Raw genomic sequence first — 14348 nt, 5'->3', positions numbered from 1 at the left:
CTATCTACTCTGTTATCTAACAGAATATCAATTGATAGAACACGCTAAATAATTACGGTCTTCTCACCAGAAAAGAAGCCTAACATATTTAGTCACAACCAGCCAAGCACTGTGTCAGGTAGCAAGGCTAAGAACAAAATGTATGGAAGGGAATATGCGGTACTATCTGATGGTACGTAACACGTGCTCTGGGTTTTGCTGACCTTCTTCAACGGTGTGCTGAAATCAAGTCTGTTAAAAGGAGGCTTTCATCACGACAGCTGCTGTTTATCTACAGCACCTTTAAAAAAGGAAGCCCTAAGCAACTGCCTATGTAGTTTATTGCTCTCTACAAATCCCTACAAGCAGTATACAACTCCTACAACAAGATAGTCAAATTCTGTGCTACTAATGTGACAGTAAAAAGGAATCTTGTTTTTTTTTTAACACCACTTGATCTGAAAGCAAGCAGCATTAACCTCAGTAGCCCTCATTTAGCTCATTTAGTCTGACATTTAGTTCACTGTACTTGATTCACATTCTGTACTTTTAATGTGCAATTCACATTTGTGCTCATAATTATAACAAAAAGTGACCAGAAAAAATCCTGCTGTTTTTGTCAGCTGGCGGGGGGGACAGGACTAGGAGTTCAGCATTCAAGCAGGAAAAACAATGATTTGGCACTGTTTGGAAGACTTGCAGAGTATTTTGCCAAAATCAAATGAGCAAATAATCTTTTATTTGAATGGCAAAAATCCATTCTGCTTTCTATTTCAAGGAATATGCACGCTCATTACATATTAGTTTATATGCACATAGAATATATCACCTTCATCCCACAGAAACATTTTTATGAAAGAATGCACTAATTCTGAAGTAAAATTTTGTGATAAAATTCAACAACTAAGTCCATGCTAAAATGAGTCTTGTTTCCAGAGAAGCTGGGCATACTCCGTTTCAGTGATGTACACTAAAATAGGTCTGATTAAGTGTCCACACAGTGTTTTATTTCACATCTTCTACCACCCAAACGTACAGAATCCTACCAGAAAAAAAAACTTAGTTTTGTTCTATTTTGAAAGAAAAAGAACAAAGTGATAGTGTAAATGTAAGCCTACCATTTATACCCTACTTCATGAGATATTTTATCATTTCATCATAATTCAATATAAGAGGCTGCCAATCAACTGCAAAAAGTACTTAAATCTCTCAGCTAAAACTATCTTTAAAATGAAATTGGCCACGAAAGAGCAAAAGAAGCAGCAGTAGGCATATTTTTAAATAACTATTCACATGTAAAAGCATGTTTTAAAAAAAAATATTTCTTTAATAATGAGCGAAGTCTGAAGACTTCAGCTACGCAACATCATCTACTTTTCTTCGAAAGAAGAAAATAAACATTACCATGCCATGGTCAAAAGTGAAAACGCCAACATCACGTCCATGATGAATGTGATTCCGTCTGATAATGGGATTTCCATGGTTTTTAACCCAAATTCCTGCTAATGCATTGTTGGAGATCTCGTTATCCTCATATATTCCCTGGAATATAGAAAAGTAAATTAAGATGGGAAACATAAACAGTAAACAATTTTTATCAAAGTAATAAAATTGATACAGAAAATACCTGTGCATGGTCTGTAATATAAAGTCCAACGTTTTCACAGTCGCTGATGTTACAGTGTTTGATAGTAGGACAAGCTCCCTGGCCACTGACACATACTGCGGAGCCAACTGCAAGAAAACAGTACAGTTACCATAGCTCCAAAGCACAGCGTTATCTATAAATAGCCTGGCACTAGTCTTGCAAGAAAAGTTAGCGTGAACTGATATTTCAAAAAGATCTGCCATGCGCAGTGCCAAAGCACTGCAAGCCGCTGGTGGAAAAACACCTGCGTCATCGTTTTGTAGATAGAAAAATCTGAGGCAGGAGCTGCTTTTTAAAATCACTTTTCCAAGGTTATGCAGCTGCGTATGACCGCCAGAATAGATAACAGTTTCTGTAATAACTCAGGCTCATGAAAGTTCCCATTTGTTTCCCCACAGCCAGCCCACTATACACCGTTTACAACAAAAAGACACAAGAAATGTAATAAAATTCTTTGGTAACTGCTGCCTTCTTTTAATTCCATTTAAAACTTAGGAACCCAATACTTTCAAAGCCCAAACAACTAACAACGCTGTAGCATACAGAAACACCCTGTTTAACTCAAAATGAGCAGCACCAGCAGCACAAGGCAGCACACAGAGCTACACCCCAGCAATCCAGGCATCTCTTCCCAGCTGAGTTACAATGCTCCTTGCTGCAGCTCCTTGGGTGATTTTACCTACCACGCTATTTATTACCCAGAAAACAAACTCTTCAGGTAGCTAGGGGACTCAAAACTGCTTGGGACCTCATCAGACCAGCTCAATCCCCTCATTTCCACGAGGGATGAAAACATGCAATTCTGCTCCTACTAAAGTCCACGGCAGATTCACAGCGATTTCAGAAGGGTAACATTTCTTCTTGACATATCTGGCCTACATACCACACACCTTCCCTTCAATTAAACACCACTAAATAAGCAAGCTGGTACATGCCCTATTAGTAAGCTTTCGTATTACCTCAAGCATACCACAAAGACTAGCCCTTAATAATTCATAGACTCATTCAGGCTTTTGTAAAATCCTGAAGAAATCATTCTGGTTGTCTGATCTGACCGTATGAATAATACAGACTGCAACAACTCCCCGGGTTAATTCCTGCTTCGATTCTAGTAGCTGGAATGTCAGCACGTGTCTTTCAGATGCATTTAGTTTTGATTTGAAGGTTTTGAACAACTGAGAAACCACCTAAAGCTTGTTAGAGCTTGTTGCACAGTTGTTACCTTGTGAATTTACACTTCAGTTTTTAATCTGAATTGTCCCAGTTTCAGTATCCAAATATTGGGTAAAGATACATTGTATACAGAAAACTAAGGCATGTATTTTAGTGCAAATGACCTATTCCTTCAGTCTGCTCCTTGCAGAAGTAACAGTTTGTGATCAGTACGCTTTTCATGATAAATGAATTCTTCTGCTTTATCCTTTAGGACTTTTTGTTGACCTGTTTCTAAATTTTCAACATGCTGCCATGAGCACCAGCAAGAAGAGGATTGACCTGAACCAGGACTGAAGATGGGCACTATCCAAGCTGTTTCCTCTCAATATTTCTCCATGCCTAACGTTAGTTCTTTGGACCTCTCAGCTACACATGGGTTCATATTTAGCTGTCTACCTACAGTGACTCCATAAAGCTTTTCCCAGGACACAGCTTCCCAGGATAGAGGTTTATCACTTGCATACAACAGGCTGTTCTTATTTCCTAGTTACTTTGCACTTTTCTGCATTCATGTGAATATTGTTTGAGAGCCCATGTCACAAGAAGTGCACAGCAACACATCCTCCTGGTTATTTATAACACCCTAAATCATCTACAAACTTCATCAGTACATGTTTTATATCCTCTCTGCAAGTCATTGATAACATTAGAGTGGCTTGAAGTCAAGGAGCCAACTTTGAAAAAGCCACAAAATCTTAAAAATAACTCATGGGGTAATTATAATTTCTTCAATGTGTGCTGCTAGTTCTGTGGGATTCAGATGCTTTAAAGCAGTGCAAGATAAAGTTGAGTGTCTTTGAGGCATCTACATAGTTTATATTGGGACTGCTACCTTCTCTTAGTCAGACAAAGTCATCAAAAATGCTAACGGTATAAGGCAGCCATTAACATTATCTGTAGTTATATTTGTTTCAATTATTTTTAACTCTTGACTGACCATCCACCTGCATTGTCTCATTGTTCTATCCATGACCAGTAAGTAGGATTGCACTGCTGTATTTCATCCTGTTTATAGGATTGCACTGCTGTATTTCATCCTGTTTAGTGTCAGTACCCCCCCTCTCACCCACCCACCCCTGACAGGTTCTCATTCACCACCCAATCCAGGCTTCAAGTTACTGCTTATACCTAACAGGAGTTCAGAAGATTTCTTGGCCCGTTCTTTAAACTCTTGTATGATTTTAGAATGGCTGTTTTTACAGCTGTTTAACCTCATCCATGGTTACTGTCAGAGTAGAACATATCTCATTATTCCTCTAGGGTATGAGCACATTTATCATTCCTACCTATTCTCATTAAATATAGAACAAAAATTAAACACTTCTCAAATATTCTTCCGTATCTATGACAGATCAGCATCATTGCTAGAAATCTGTTTTCCAAGTTAGGGCACAATTGCTGGTTCTTCTGAATAATTTCTCATCTTGTTTTTTAGTTTTGTTTTTGTTTCTCTTAGGGGAAGACAAGGGGACATTTTTGAAGGGCTACTATTTTGTTGAGGGGAAGAATTTCCCAGTTTCTTACAATTCCTAGTTGATTCCAATTTATATTAACTGCTAATCATTTCTCCTTTCTTGCATCTCGTGATTGTTTTCACTCCTTTTCCTCTACCTCTTGCATGACATTAAGGAATTGTGCGTTTGGGGGAACCCAGTAAGATGTCCTAAAAGCATACCTCTATCACATTTTGATTATAAAAGCAATCTTCATTCTGACTCACTTCACTGGACTTATTGATTGGGTGAAATTGGTTCTTTAGAAGGACCAAGCATATCTTACTAGTTTAGGCTTTTTTTTATTTTGTTTTTAACTTAGAATATCATGATTGCACACAAAAACATTACTTAACAGAATAAACGAGGCATACTGCCATCAACTTTTGGTTTTATCAAGATGAAAACTAATCCAGATTTCTTCTGCAATGGATGCAACAGAATATCTAGACTCAGGATCTTCCCATTTAAACTTTATTTTAAAATTTCAAAGGTACTTTGGACTGGCAGTAAGAGACCTCCAGCTGAAATCACTTACACGGCTCCCATCTTCACATATTACATAAAGAATTTAACATATAACAATATAACAATCTAGAAACAGGCTTTAACACAATTAGATCTACAGAAAGGGCATCAAGCATGTACTAGGAGAGAGATTCTGAATGTTTATGGATCAATATTTCAGAGATGCCATTGACTTGGAAACAGTAAATGGCTTTTTTGGCAGACTGCCACTTTTTTTTTTTTTTTTTTACACACACAATACTTCCTGAGTAGATTATAGCAAGGCTTGGTAGGATTAAAAAGTCAATAAAAATTAATAATCGATAAGTGTTGACAGTATAGCCTGCCCACAGCCTCCAAAATTGACCAGAAATGTTAACTTTAGAGCAGAAAAGCAAAAATACAATGCAACAAAAATTCAGAAGTCCAGAGGGTTGAAGAGGGCAGTAGACCAAAATTACCAAAAAGTTTGTTACAATAAACAGTGGTCATAAAAATTAAATCTTAAATTTAATAAACATTTTTCACAAGATCATCAAGACCTACTGGCTTACGTAAAAGCATGTTCCATTAAATACAAAGCCATGCAGTTCTTCAAGCTACTTCTCTAAACACGTTGAACGTGGTCCAAGAAATTAGAATAATTCCTCTCATTCATTATCAGAGTACCCAATATTGGTATAGAGAAACTTAAAGAATAAATTTGTTTTGTTTACTTCAGCTTTCTCAATACTTAAGATACAAAAAGTAAAATAAAAGAATAAAAGATGCTTTGAATAGCTAGCTGTCCTTCATTCTTCTTCATTGTTAATACTTTCACATACTAGCTGATCTGTCTCAAGTAAAACAGATGATGCAAAGTATAGAGCTGTCTTGACCATAAATGCAGTAGTATTTTGCAGCCTGTAACCTTCAAGAAAGAGCTTGTCTTCCTCTACAATGCATGTACAAGGAATCCTTTCCTTCTGCTCTCCTCATTACAGTTCCCAGTAGATTTTCCTTCTGATTGTACCAGAAAAGGCTAATTTTGCGTCTAGTTGAAGATCTCCTTGCTTCCCTGCCTTTATGTTGAGCTGAGCAACTATTATGCACAGCCTGCTGTGTAGATCTATTCCATTTCACTAGCTGTAAGTTTGTATCTTGATTTCCATGCAAAGACTCAGTATCTTAGTACTCCTGCACCTCTTCTTCCTGATGCTCCAAATCCGTTTTATCTGCTTTTTTCCATACGCATAGACGTTACCATGTCTTGTCATCGTGAACTGTCATGTTTCATGTCCCGTGACTACGAACTGACATCCATCTTCTCAGACCTCCACTGCCTCTGACCCTTTCTTTCCAGAATCTAAACTACTGTTATTTCTCAATTCAGGTGGTATAAATTTCTCATCATCTGATGCTGAAATGAGTGTCAACCTTCCACAGTGTATTTCTTCTGTCAGTACAGCTAGCAACTCATGCTTATGTCAAATCCCTTCCACTCCTGTCAAGAAACTTAAGCACAGTAGTTACAGCTCATGACTGTTTCAATGTCATCAAATCCCAATACCGCATATTGCAGTGAACCTGATGTAAATTCCCACGTATGCCCCCTTCAAATGTCATCTCCTGCCAGCTATAACTATGCATATCAGAAACAACTAAGTTTTATGTAAGAACACTCCTGTCATTTCTCAGGTTTTAAACTGCCCAGTGAGTCCAAACTGACTCAAACAGAAAACAAAGCATGTGTCATCACAAAGGTCTTAAGACACCAGTAAATCACCAGAACGATGCCGTTTCAAGGCAAGTAAGATTTTCAGACCCGTATTAAACACGTGCATAAAAAATATGGCAATATGGATCACAGTTTGTGTACCCCTTCTGTGCACACAGGTTAGACTAGTCAACTTTAAACAGTGGTAATTTCAAACAATAAAAAGCCCACTAACCCGTACAAGTACTTCGAATAATACAGTGATCTATAATTGGACTGCAATTCACGGTAATCTCTAAGCAGTGGTGTGCATTGTGGTGCTGAGCAGATTTGTCATCAGGATTGAACTGAAAAAGGAAAACAAATATAGTATTTATTGGCTCAGGTATTGAAGAGAAATTACTAAAAGCTCCACTCAAATTTGACATTCTTACCCTGATTGTCATATATCCAACATAGGCATCTTCAGAACCCTCCATAAAAACGAAGGTGGAATCTCTAGTGTTTTCTATTATAACTTTATCTGCTACTTTTCCAGGAGCTGTAAAACATTAAGAAGTTTACATTTTAGTGTATGTCAGTGAAAATGAATTCTACAGAATTCTATTCAAAGCCACAACAAAAGAAAATTAATGTGATTCACGGCACAAAAATCTTGATGTCAGAAGACCTTGACAACAGTGAATTTCAAAGAATGAAGAAACTAGTCTCAAATGATCTTGTACCATTTTATTATTTAATAACATGAGAAAATCTTCTCTTGTAGAAAGCTTATTTTTCTGACTTTAGTTTTTTATTAGTATTTCTAGGAAAATTGAAAACCACAAACTGAAAACCTGTACAAGAACAAAAAGACACTAGCTACAAAACACCAACATGTTTTCTGAATACAAACTGAAGAAACAGTTCAACAAACCTGGATTCCAGTCTAGATGCACTGTAATTCTGTTACGAAATACAATTTAGTTTGGTATTCTGAACTTTTATTAAAGCTAAATACATACATTCCACCACTAATTTGAACCAATTTAAGCATCTACTTAGTAAGCTGCTCATGACCTACATGTGACCCCTCAATGCCTCTCAAATGTAAGATTCAATGTTTAAATCGTTTCTTCATTTACAAGAAAATCTCACATAACTAGACTGAACTCTACTTCTGAAAACATAGAGAGAATTTTTCAAAATAGTTCATTTACAGTTTCCCACAATCTGGAATTTGAAAAAGCAAGGCTGTGCTATATTCTTTATCCTTAATCTGAAGGGAAAATAATGTTTACATTGGTATTAAAAAAGCCAGCAGAGGGAGCACAAGTTAACAGTCTTACAGTGGCATAAATTCAGTGATACTCATTCACAAGCAAGAGTTTGTCCAATTCAAATCTGCACATGAAATATGCAAACCAGAAACCTTCCTTCATACATGAAATGCAAACATGGAAGTTTTACATATTAGAGCAAGCTATGGGAATGATTTGGAGTTGCAACTGTGGAACAAGAGAGATGCAAATGTGACAGATATTTGCCCTAAATTCTGCATTTTACTGAAGAGCCTATTCACAGCATTTCTCACCAGCAGATCTTTTTCTGTTGCCTGTTGACACCAGGTACAGACAAGTGGTATGTCCTGTTCTTTAGCACTCAGGCAGAAAGGTGCCAGTCAGAATGAAGCAATATTTACATAATTACCCAGCTTGTTCTTACTACTTAAAAGCCAGATCTGTTTTCACTACTGCAGAGCTGCAAATGTTTTAAGGCAGTCTAATCTCTTTGTACCACTATGCACTTAGCCATAGCCAATACCTAAAAGAGGTTGTGTGTTGTCACAAAATACTTCGCTGTGACCTGTTCACATTTCTCTTAGCTGTTTTTCTCCATCACACAAATTCATTGACATATATACATTAGTACACTTCAGCACCTGAGAAAGAATGGCCCCGCTGTACTGCAGCCAAACAAACTAGAAAATTAAGTGTGGTCCATGGCAGAAAATAAGAGCCATAAACCAACATCAGGATTGTGATCAATCCCAGGGAGCAAGGATTTGTACTGTGGATGCTCTGAAGCACTACCTAAACAAAGCAGATAGATCTGTGAAATTGTGTTTGGAAGTGCTTGCCATGCTCTTGCTTGAGGTCACTCTACAGGTATCTCCTTCCTCTTAGCACAGAAGAGAACTTACAGGTCTGAGTTTGGGTGGTCCCAAAATGTTCAGTATGGAACATCCCAATTAGTAAAACCAGTGCATTTAGATGCCCCTCCAGGAAAAGACCGTAAAGGGAAAGGGACATGTTCAAGGACTGATTGTATTCTAAATGCAAAGAAATAATCTGCAACATCTTTGCAGAAGAATTATTCAAACAAACATATCCATTTCAACTTCTGGCTTTGAACACTTTACAAGAGAGAAACCAAAAAAAGAATGGAAAAAGAAAGTGCCTCAAGTGTTATAATCAAGCAAAACGTTTCTCTGTTCTATTTTGCCATCGTCTGATGCAGACAATACCCCCACAAGATCAGAGTTGGTTCTCAATTTAAGGACCAAAATGCGATGATTTAAAAATTATTTAACACAAAGCCTATGATAAGAGGCTGCCTAAACAAATTAATTGGATGTTGCCTCAGAATTCTAAAATTCTGAAAAAAAAAAAAAGGAAGTTTTCAGTACATTAATAGGAAAAAAACATGCTAGATTCTACATGAAGTAATTGTTATGACCCTGTTCAATCACATCACACAAAAGATGCTGAGATCCTTTTAGATCTTGCAGCATACAAAATCTATGAAAAGAACACAGCTCTAAATTTGGCTAAAATATTTTCAATTCAAAGATACAGAACAGGTATCTAAAGAAGAGGTCAGTCATACTGAAGTTCTTTCTTGAACACAGGAAGTATCTAATTATGACAGTCTACACTATTTTAGATTCTGCTACCCTTAAAATTATAATCATTTCTATTATTGTCACTACTGCTTTTTCATGATTGGAAAAAATCCTTTGATAATCCATTTTTTCACTTCCTTGCATATTATGTAAGTGAAGTGGAAAATAAAGGAAAAAAATGAAAGCTGTGTCTCCCAAAATACAGAAAAACATATATAGTGCAGACTGTCAGATCAAGATACCTGTCTGGACAACTGCTGAAACAGTTAAGACAAGATGTTTCTCATCTTCAGTGAGATGAGCACTTCACGGAAGACCTGTACTCCTGCATATACCTGACTCCCTACTCCACCACTTGTTTTCCCCTCCAAACCCTGGAAAATAGAGTTTACTTTTAAGAAGTTCATAGATGTTTCTGTCCACTGAACTGGACGCATCGATTTCCTAAGAGATGGTCTACTCTTGTCTCCTACTTGTGAGTTCACATAAACTGCCATTTCTAGTAAGTTAATTTCCTTTACAACAAGGTTACTTACCTAGTTGATCAAGGGAAACCAGTAGATGGGATTTTTTTCTTTTGGATTTCAAAGCTTTGGATACTGTCTCTCAAAGTATCCTTCCGGACAAGACATGCGGCATACAGCTAGACAAGTGCATAATATGGGTTGGGCTCAAATTGATATAGTAAAGGGGGTTATGTTAGGCTGGTGGCCAGTCACCAGTGGAGTTTCCCTGGGCTCTATTTTATAGTCAGTTCAAGGCTTCATTTATTTAAAAAAAAAAAAAAATGATTTGTATGCAGGGCTCAAACACAAACCAACTCAGCTTGCAGATGATACTAAATCAGGAAGAGGTGTTGACTCCTTTGAGTATAGAGAGGCCTTGCAGACAGATCTTGAAGAACTGAAAGGCTGAGCAATCACAGAATCATTAAAGCTAGAAAAGACCTTCAAGATCATCTGGTCCAACCATCCCCCTTTCACCAGTATCAGCCACTAAACCATGTCCCTAAGCACCACATCCAACCTTTCCTTGAACATCCCCAGGGACGGCGACAGTGACACCTCCCTGGGCAACCTGTTCCAATGCCTGACTGCTCTGAGAAGAAAAATCACACCTCGTGAAGTTTAACAAGATCAAGTCAGATTCTGCATTTGGGATGGGGCAGTTCTGGATATACATACAGGCTGGGGAACAAGAGGCTATAAAGCAGCCCCACAGAAAGGCATCTGGAGAGTTTTAGTTGATGGCAAGATGTCTATGAGTGAACAGTGTGCCCTGGCAGCCAAAAAGGCCAACCATGTTCTGGAAATGCAGTAAGCATCACTGCTAGCAGGTCAAAAGAAGTGGTCACAGCACCAAACCTGTCTGATTACAAGTGTTTGGACAAGACTTAGAGACATGGTTTAATTTATAGGTAGGATAGTTCCTGTGTGGAGCCAGGAGTTGGACTCCATGAACCTTGTGGGTCCTTTGTAAGTCAGCATATACTATGATTCTGCAACTACAGTAATATCCCTACAGGTTTCCTTCTGAACCAGACTCTTTCCCCTAGATTTAACAAATTTAAATACCAAAATTAAACTGAACAGCAAGCATAGAATACCAGGCATTATTCTGTAAAAAAAATTTTCTTATTTGGGAAAGAAAAAAAATCTTGAAAGCTTGAAGTATGTAAAGCTGCCTTTCTAGTAATTCTATGCTTCTTCAGAAGTCCACGGAAGCAAGTGTTAAAATTGAGCAGAATTGCAAAGAGATTTGCTGCTGTCTTAATTGCACCATTCTGAAAGGCACACTAAAGTGAGAAGAGGTAGTTTTCCAAGGCTTAGTGGTTCGCTTTGTTTTCTTTTCAGACATTTTAAAATTGAATCCCTCTACAATCTTACTGACCATTCAGTGCAGAAAGTCTGAGGAAGTGAAGAGACAGTGCCAGAAACTGAAACAAATACATCTCACATTTCTGGTTTACTCTTAGATTTTGTTCCTCAAGACAGCTATTCTATTACAAAAACACAGTACAAATCCCTTGCTTTTAAAGAACTGCAGTTAAAATTATTGTTTTCTGAATAACAGGTTAATTGCAGTGGAAGGGAATTACTGAAGCAGAGGGTAAACTTGAGGGTATGCAGAAGTTCAACCAGGTATCAGAGATGTCCTTTCAAATTTCATGAAGGAAGCAACTGAGATATTTTGTATCTTTGAATAGTACTGATCCATTTTTTTTTCTGGATTTTAAACACTGAAAGACTCTTGCCCTATTTGTACCAGTAACTATAACTGTCATCCCTTAACTGAAACAGAAGCCAGGTCAGTATTTTGATATTGGTCCACAGCTATGGCTGCATTACATGAGCACTGCAACACAACGGTAGTGGAACCTACAGAGTAAAATCAGTAGTACTGAGGAGCAGGCACTCACACCATGTCCATTGCAGGACAGTGAGGGAAGATAAGACTGACTTTAGGTTAGTCACAGCTTGGTCCCTTCAACCAAATGCACACTGACTACTGGAGTGCCACAAGTGTATACCAAGAACATATCTTAAATCAGCCTCATCCAAAAGAAATCTCATTTGTGCTCTAAAGCCTCTCCACAACACAAACCAGAGCACCAAAAGTGGAGAAGTTCAGGAGGTTAGTACTGAAGTGCAGTCCTGAACCAACAACTAATTCAGCTGCACCTTGCAGATTTGCATGGACAAGTTTTGTTGTAGTGTTAAGTCTTAATCTTACTCAGTTGGTCAAAGCATTTCTCACTCCAAGAGAGCAAAAGCCAGGCAAGAAGTGCCAGAAAGAGGATCACTAAAGAACAAAACAACTGGTATACATAACAAAAATACCTGAAAAGGAGGGACTTTTCTGGTCAGGAAAAAAAAGGCAGTATCACTTTTATCTCAAAAAAAAAAAAAAAAAAAAAAAAGGCATAGCTGGCAATTGACTTATGGTCATTGTAGAAGCAAAGACACTGAAGACCTCTTAAATGAGGTCTGTACCAGATAAAGAGAATCTAAGTTCTTATCACTCTGTTGTACTACTCAGGATTAGCATTCTGACAGTAAGGACAGGAGAGGCAAATTGCTAATTTAGCACCGCAATTTGTGGACATGTGTATTATTTTATATTAGCTACATAAGACTTCTAGAATAGGGAAGAGTTTGTTTACTACTCCATACAGAATTCTTCTTTAGAGAAACAGCTGAGAAATGAACAAAACAAAAACCTCTAGTCTCAGAATCTTTCTGCTAGATGTTCTTATTTACTAACTCAAGATGGAGTTACAATGCTTAAGAAAATAGGACAGATACTAATTTGGTCTTGGATTCTGGACTGGATTCTACTCAGGAGATAAGATATAAAAACAAATTTCATAAGAACCAACTGAAAATTTCAACTGTAGTCATAACCAAATATACTTCCTGACAAATTCAATTTTTTTTTCCTCCTGATGAAATAAAATAGATAAATAAGTTATTCCAAGAACTAACAAGCAGATAATAGTACTTCAGTCCAAAGCATCAGCCATTTTTTTGTTAGTGACACTAGTACAGAAAGTATTTATTCATTATGCTCATGAAGACAAACTGGCATTTATACCAGATATTTAATATACAAAAATATCTTTGTAATAAAGGTGGTAGTGAACACAAGTCATGCTTTGAGACAAAGATGTTTTCAGTTTAAATACCTGCACCGATCATGGTGATTGGAGATTCTATATATATCCATTCATCAGTATATATACCAGAGTGAACAAAGATAAGTCCATCAAAATGAGCTTCTTGAACTCCACCAAGAGCATCCTCAATGGTATCATAATACTAGAAGAAGAGTAAGAAGTTTAGAAAGCTTTCCATAAAAAGGCATACAAATATTCTTAAGAATAACTGCTTTAGAAACTTACCAACATATTTTCTCTTCCTTTATATCGTGCAGGATTACTGTAGAAGTGTTCAGCAAAACCTGGCTTTACATGTGCTCCTTTGTACTGAAACAGGCAAAATAGTTTATCGTAAGCTTGCAGATAGGTGGATCTGAATGCAAAGCCAGACACACCTGCATGTACATACAGACAAGATATCCACTAATCCCCTAATTAACAAGCCAGTTGCTGATAATGGTTACTTCTGGGAACTAAGGGTCATATTTGACCTCCTACATTAGGGCACCCAATTGAAAATGGCAGCATCAAAAACAAAGTCTGTGTCTTAAAAGTGATCAACTAGCTCACTTACACAGCCAGAGGCATGTGAAGTAACTTAAATTTGTCAGTAAGCTCTTCACATTCCTTATTTACTCCACAAGCTTCCATCTTTTGATTTTCTAGCTGCTTGCCACAGAACAAACTGCACTTACGTGGTGAGGAAAAAATACTCCTGTATACATGCGCATCTGATTCAGATACCAAGTTTGTCTTCAACAAGTTTTAGCGCTTCATTAACCAATATACACTGCATTGTGTAACAGACTCGCTTTGATATTTTATTTCCATTTCCTACATTTTTCAAATATAAGCCATTCTTATAGTATTTTGATATTTTGGATTAGAGGTTCAATCACATGCCTTAAAGGTAATCTGTTTAGCTCCAGTCACGTCAGCTGTAAATCACCATTTAAGCCCAAGTGATGTTAATAACGTACTGCTCAGCCTACTAGTGGAAGAAGCATCTGAATCTCATAACCAGCATGCACATAGGCTTAAAAATATACATGATGACAACAATATACTTGAAGTTTATTTGCGAGCCACAGACCGTGACAATCTCTTCCACAGAATTTCATTGATGCAATACATGAACAAAACCCAAGAGAGAAGAGCTAGATGCTCAAACATTCCACTTAAGCATGATCTTTCTCTAAAGTGTGCCTCAGAAAAGGAAATAACTTTAGATATTTCCCTATTGGGTAACAGTAGAGAGATCTCTACCC

General features: G+C 37.3%; 1 protein-coding gene across 2 annotated transcripts in view; it reads right to left on the bottom strand.

Annotated features, from left to right (window-relative positions):
* FBXO11 (F-box protein 11) overlaps window positions 1–14348 on the bottom strand; it is a 72789-nt gene that overhangs the window by 13288 nt on the left and 45153 nt on the right. For both annotated transcript variants that reach the window (XM_082757472.1, XM_082757471.1), the window contains exons 6-11: window positions 13324–13407; window positions 13108–13240; window positions 6973–7079; window positions 6774–6885; window positions 1607–1713; window positions 1384–1521 (exon numbers count right to left, since the gene is read on the bottom strand). In XM_082757472.1, the coding sequence (XP_082613598.1) occupies window positions 1384–1521; window positions 1607–1713; window positions 6774–6885; window positions 6973–7079; window positions 13108–13240; window positions 13324–13407 (681 nt within the window). The remainder of the gene's footprint in view (window positions 1–1383; window positions 1522–1606; window positions 1714–6773; window positions 6886–6972; window positions 7080–13107; window positions 13241–13323; window positions 13408–14348) is intronic.

This window comes from Aythya marila (genome assembly GCF_965140915.1).
Source record: "Aythya marila genome assembly, chromosome: 3".
Taxonomy (NCBI): domain Eukaryota; kingdom Metazoa; phylum Chordata; class Aves; order Anseriformes; family Anatidae; genus Aythya; species Aythya marila.
Note: the sequence above shows the minus strand (reverse complement) of the source record. Positions and strands in the feature narration are given on the sequence as shown.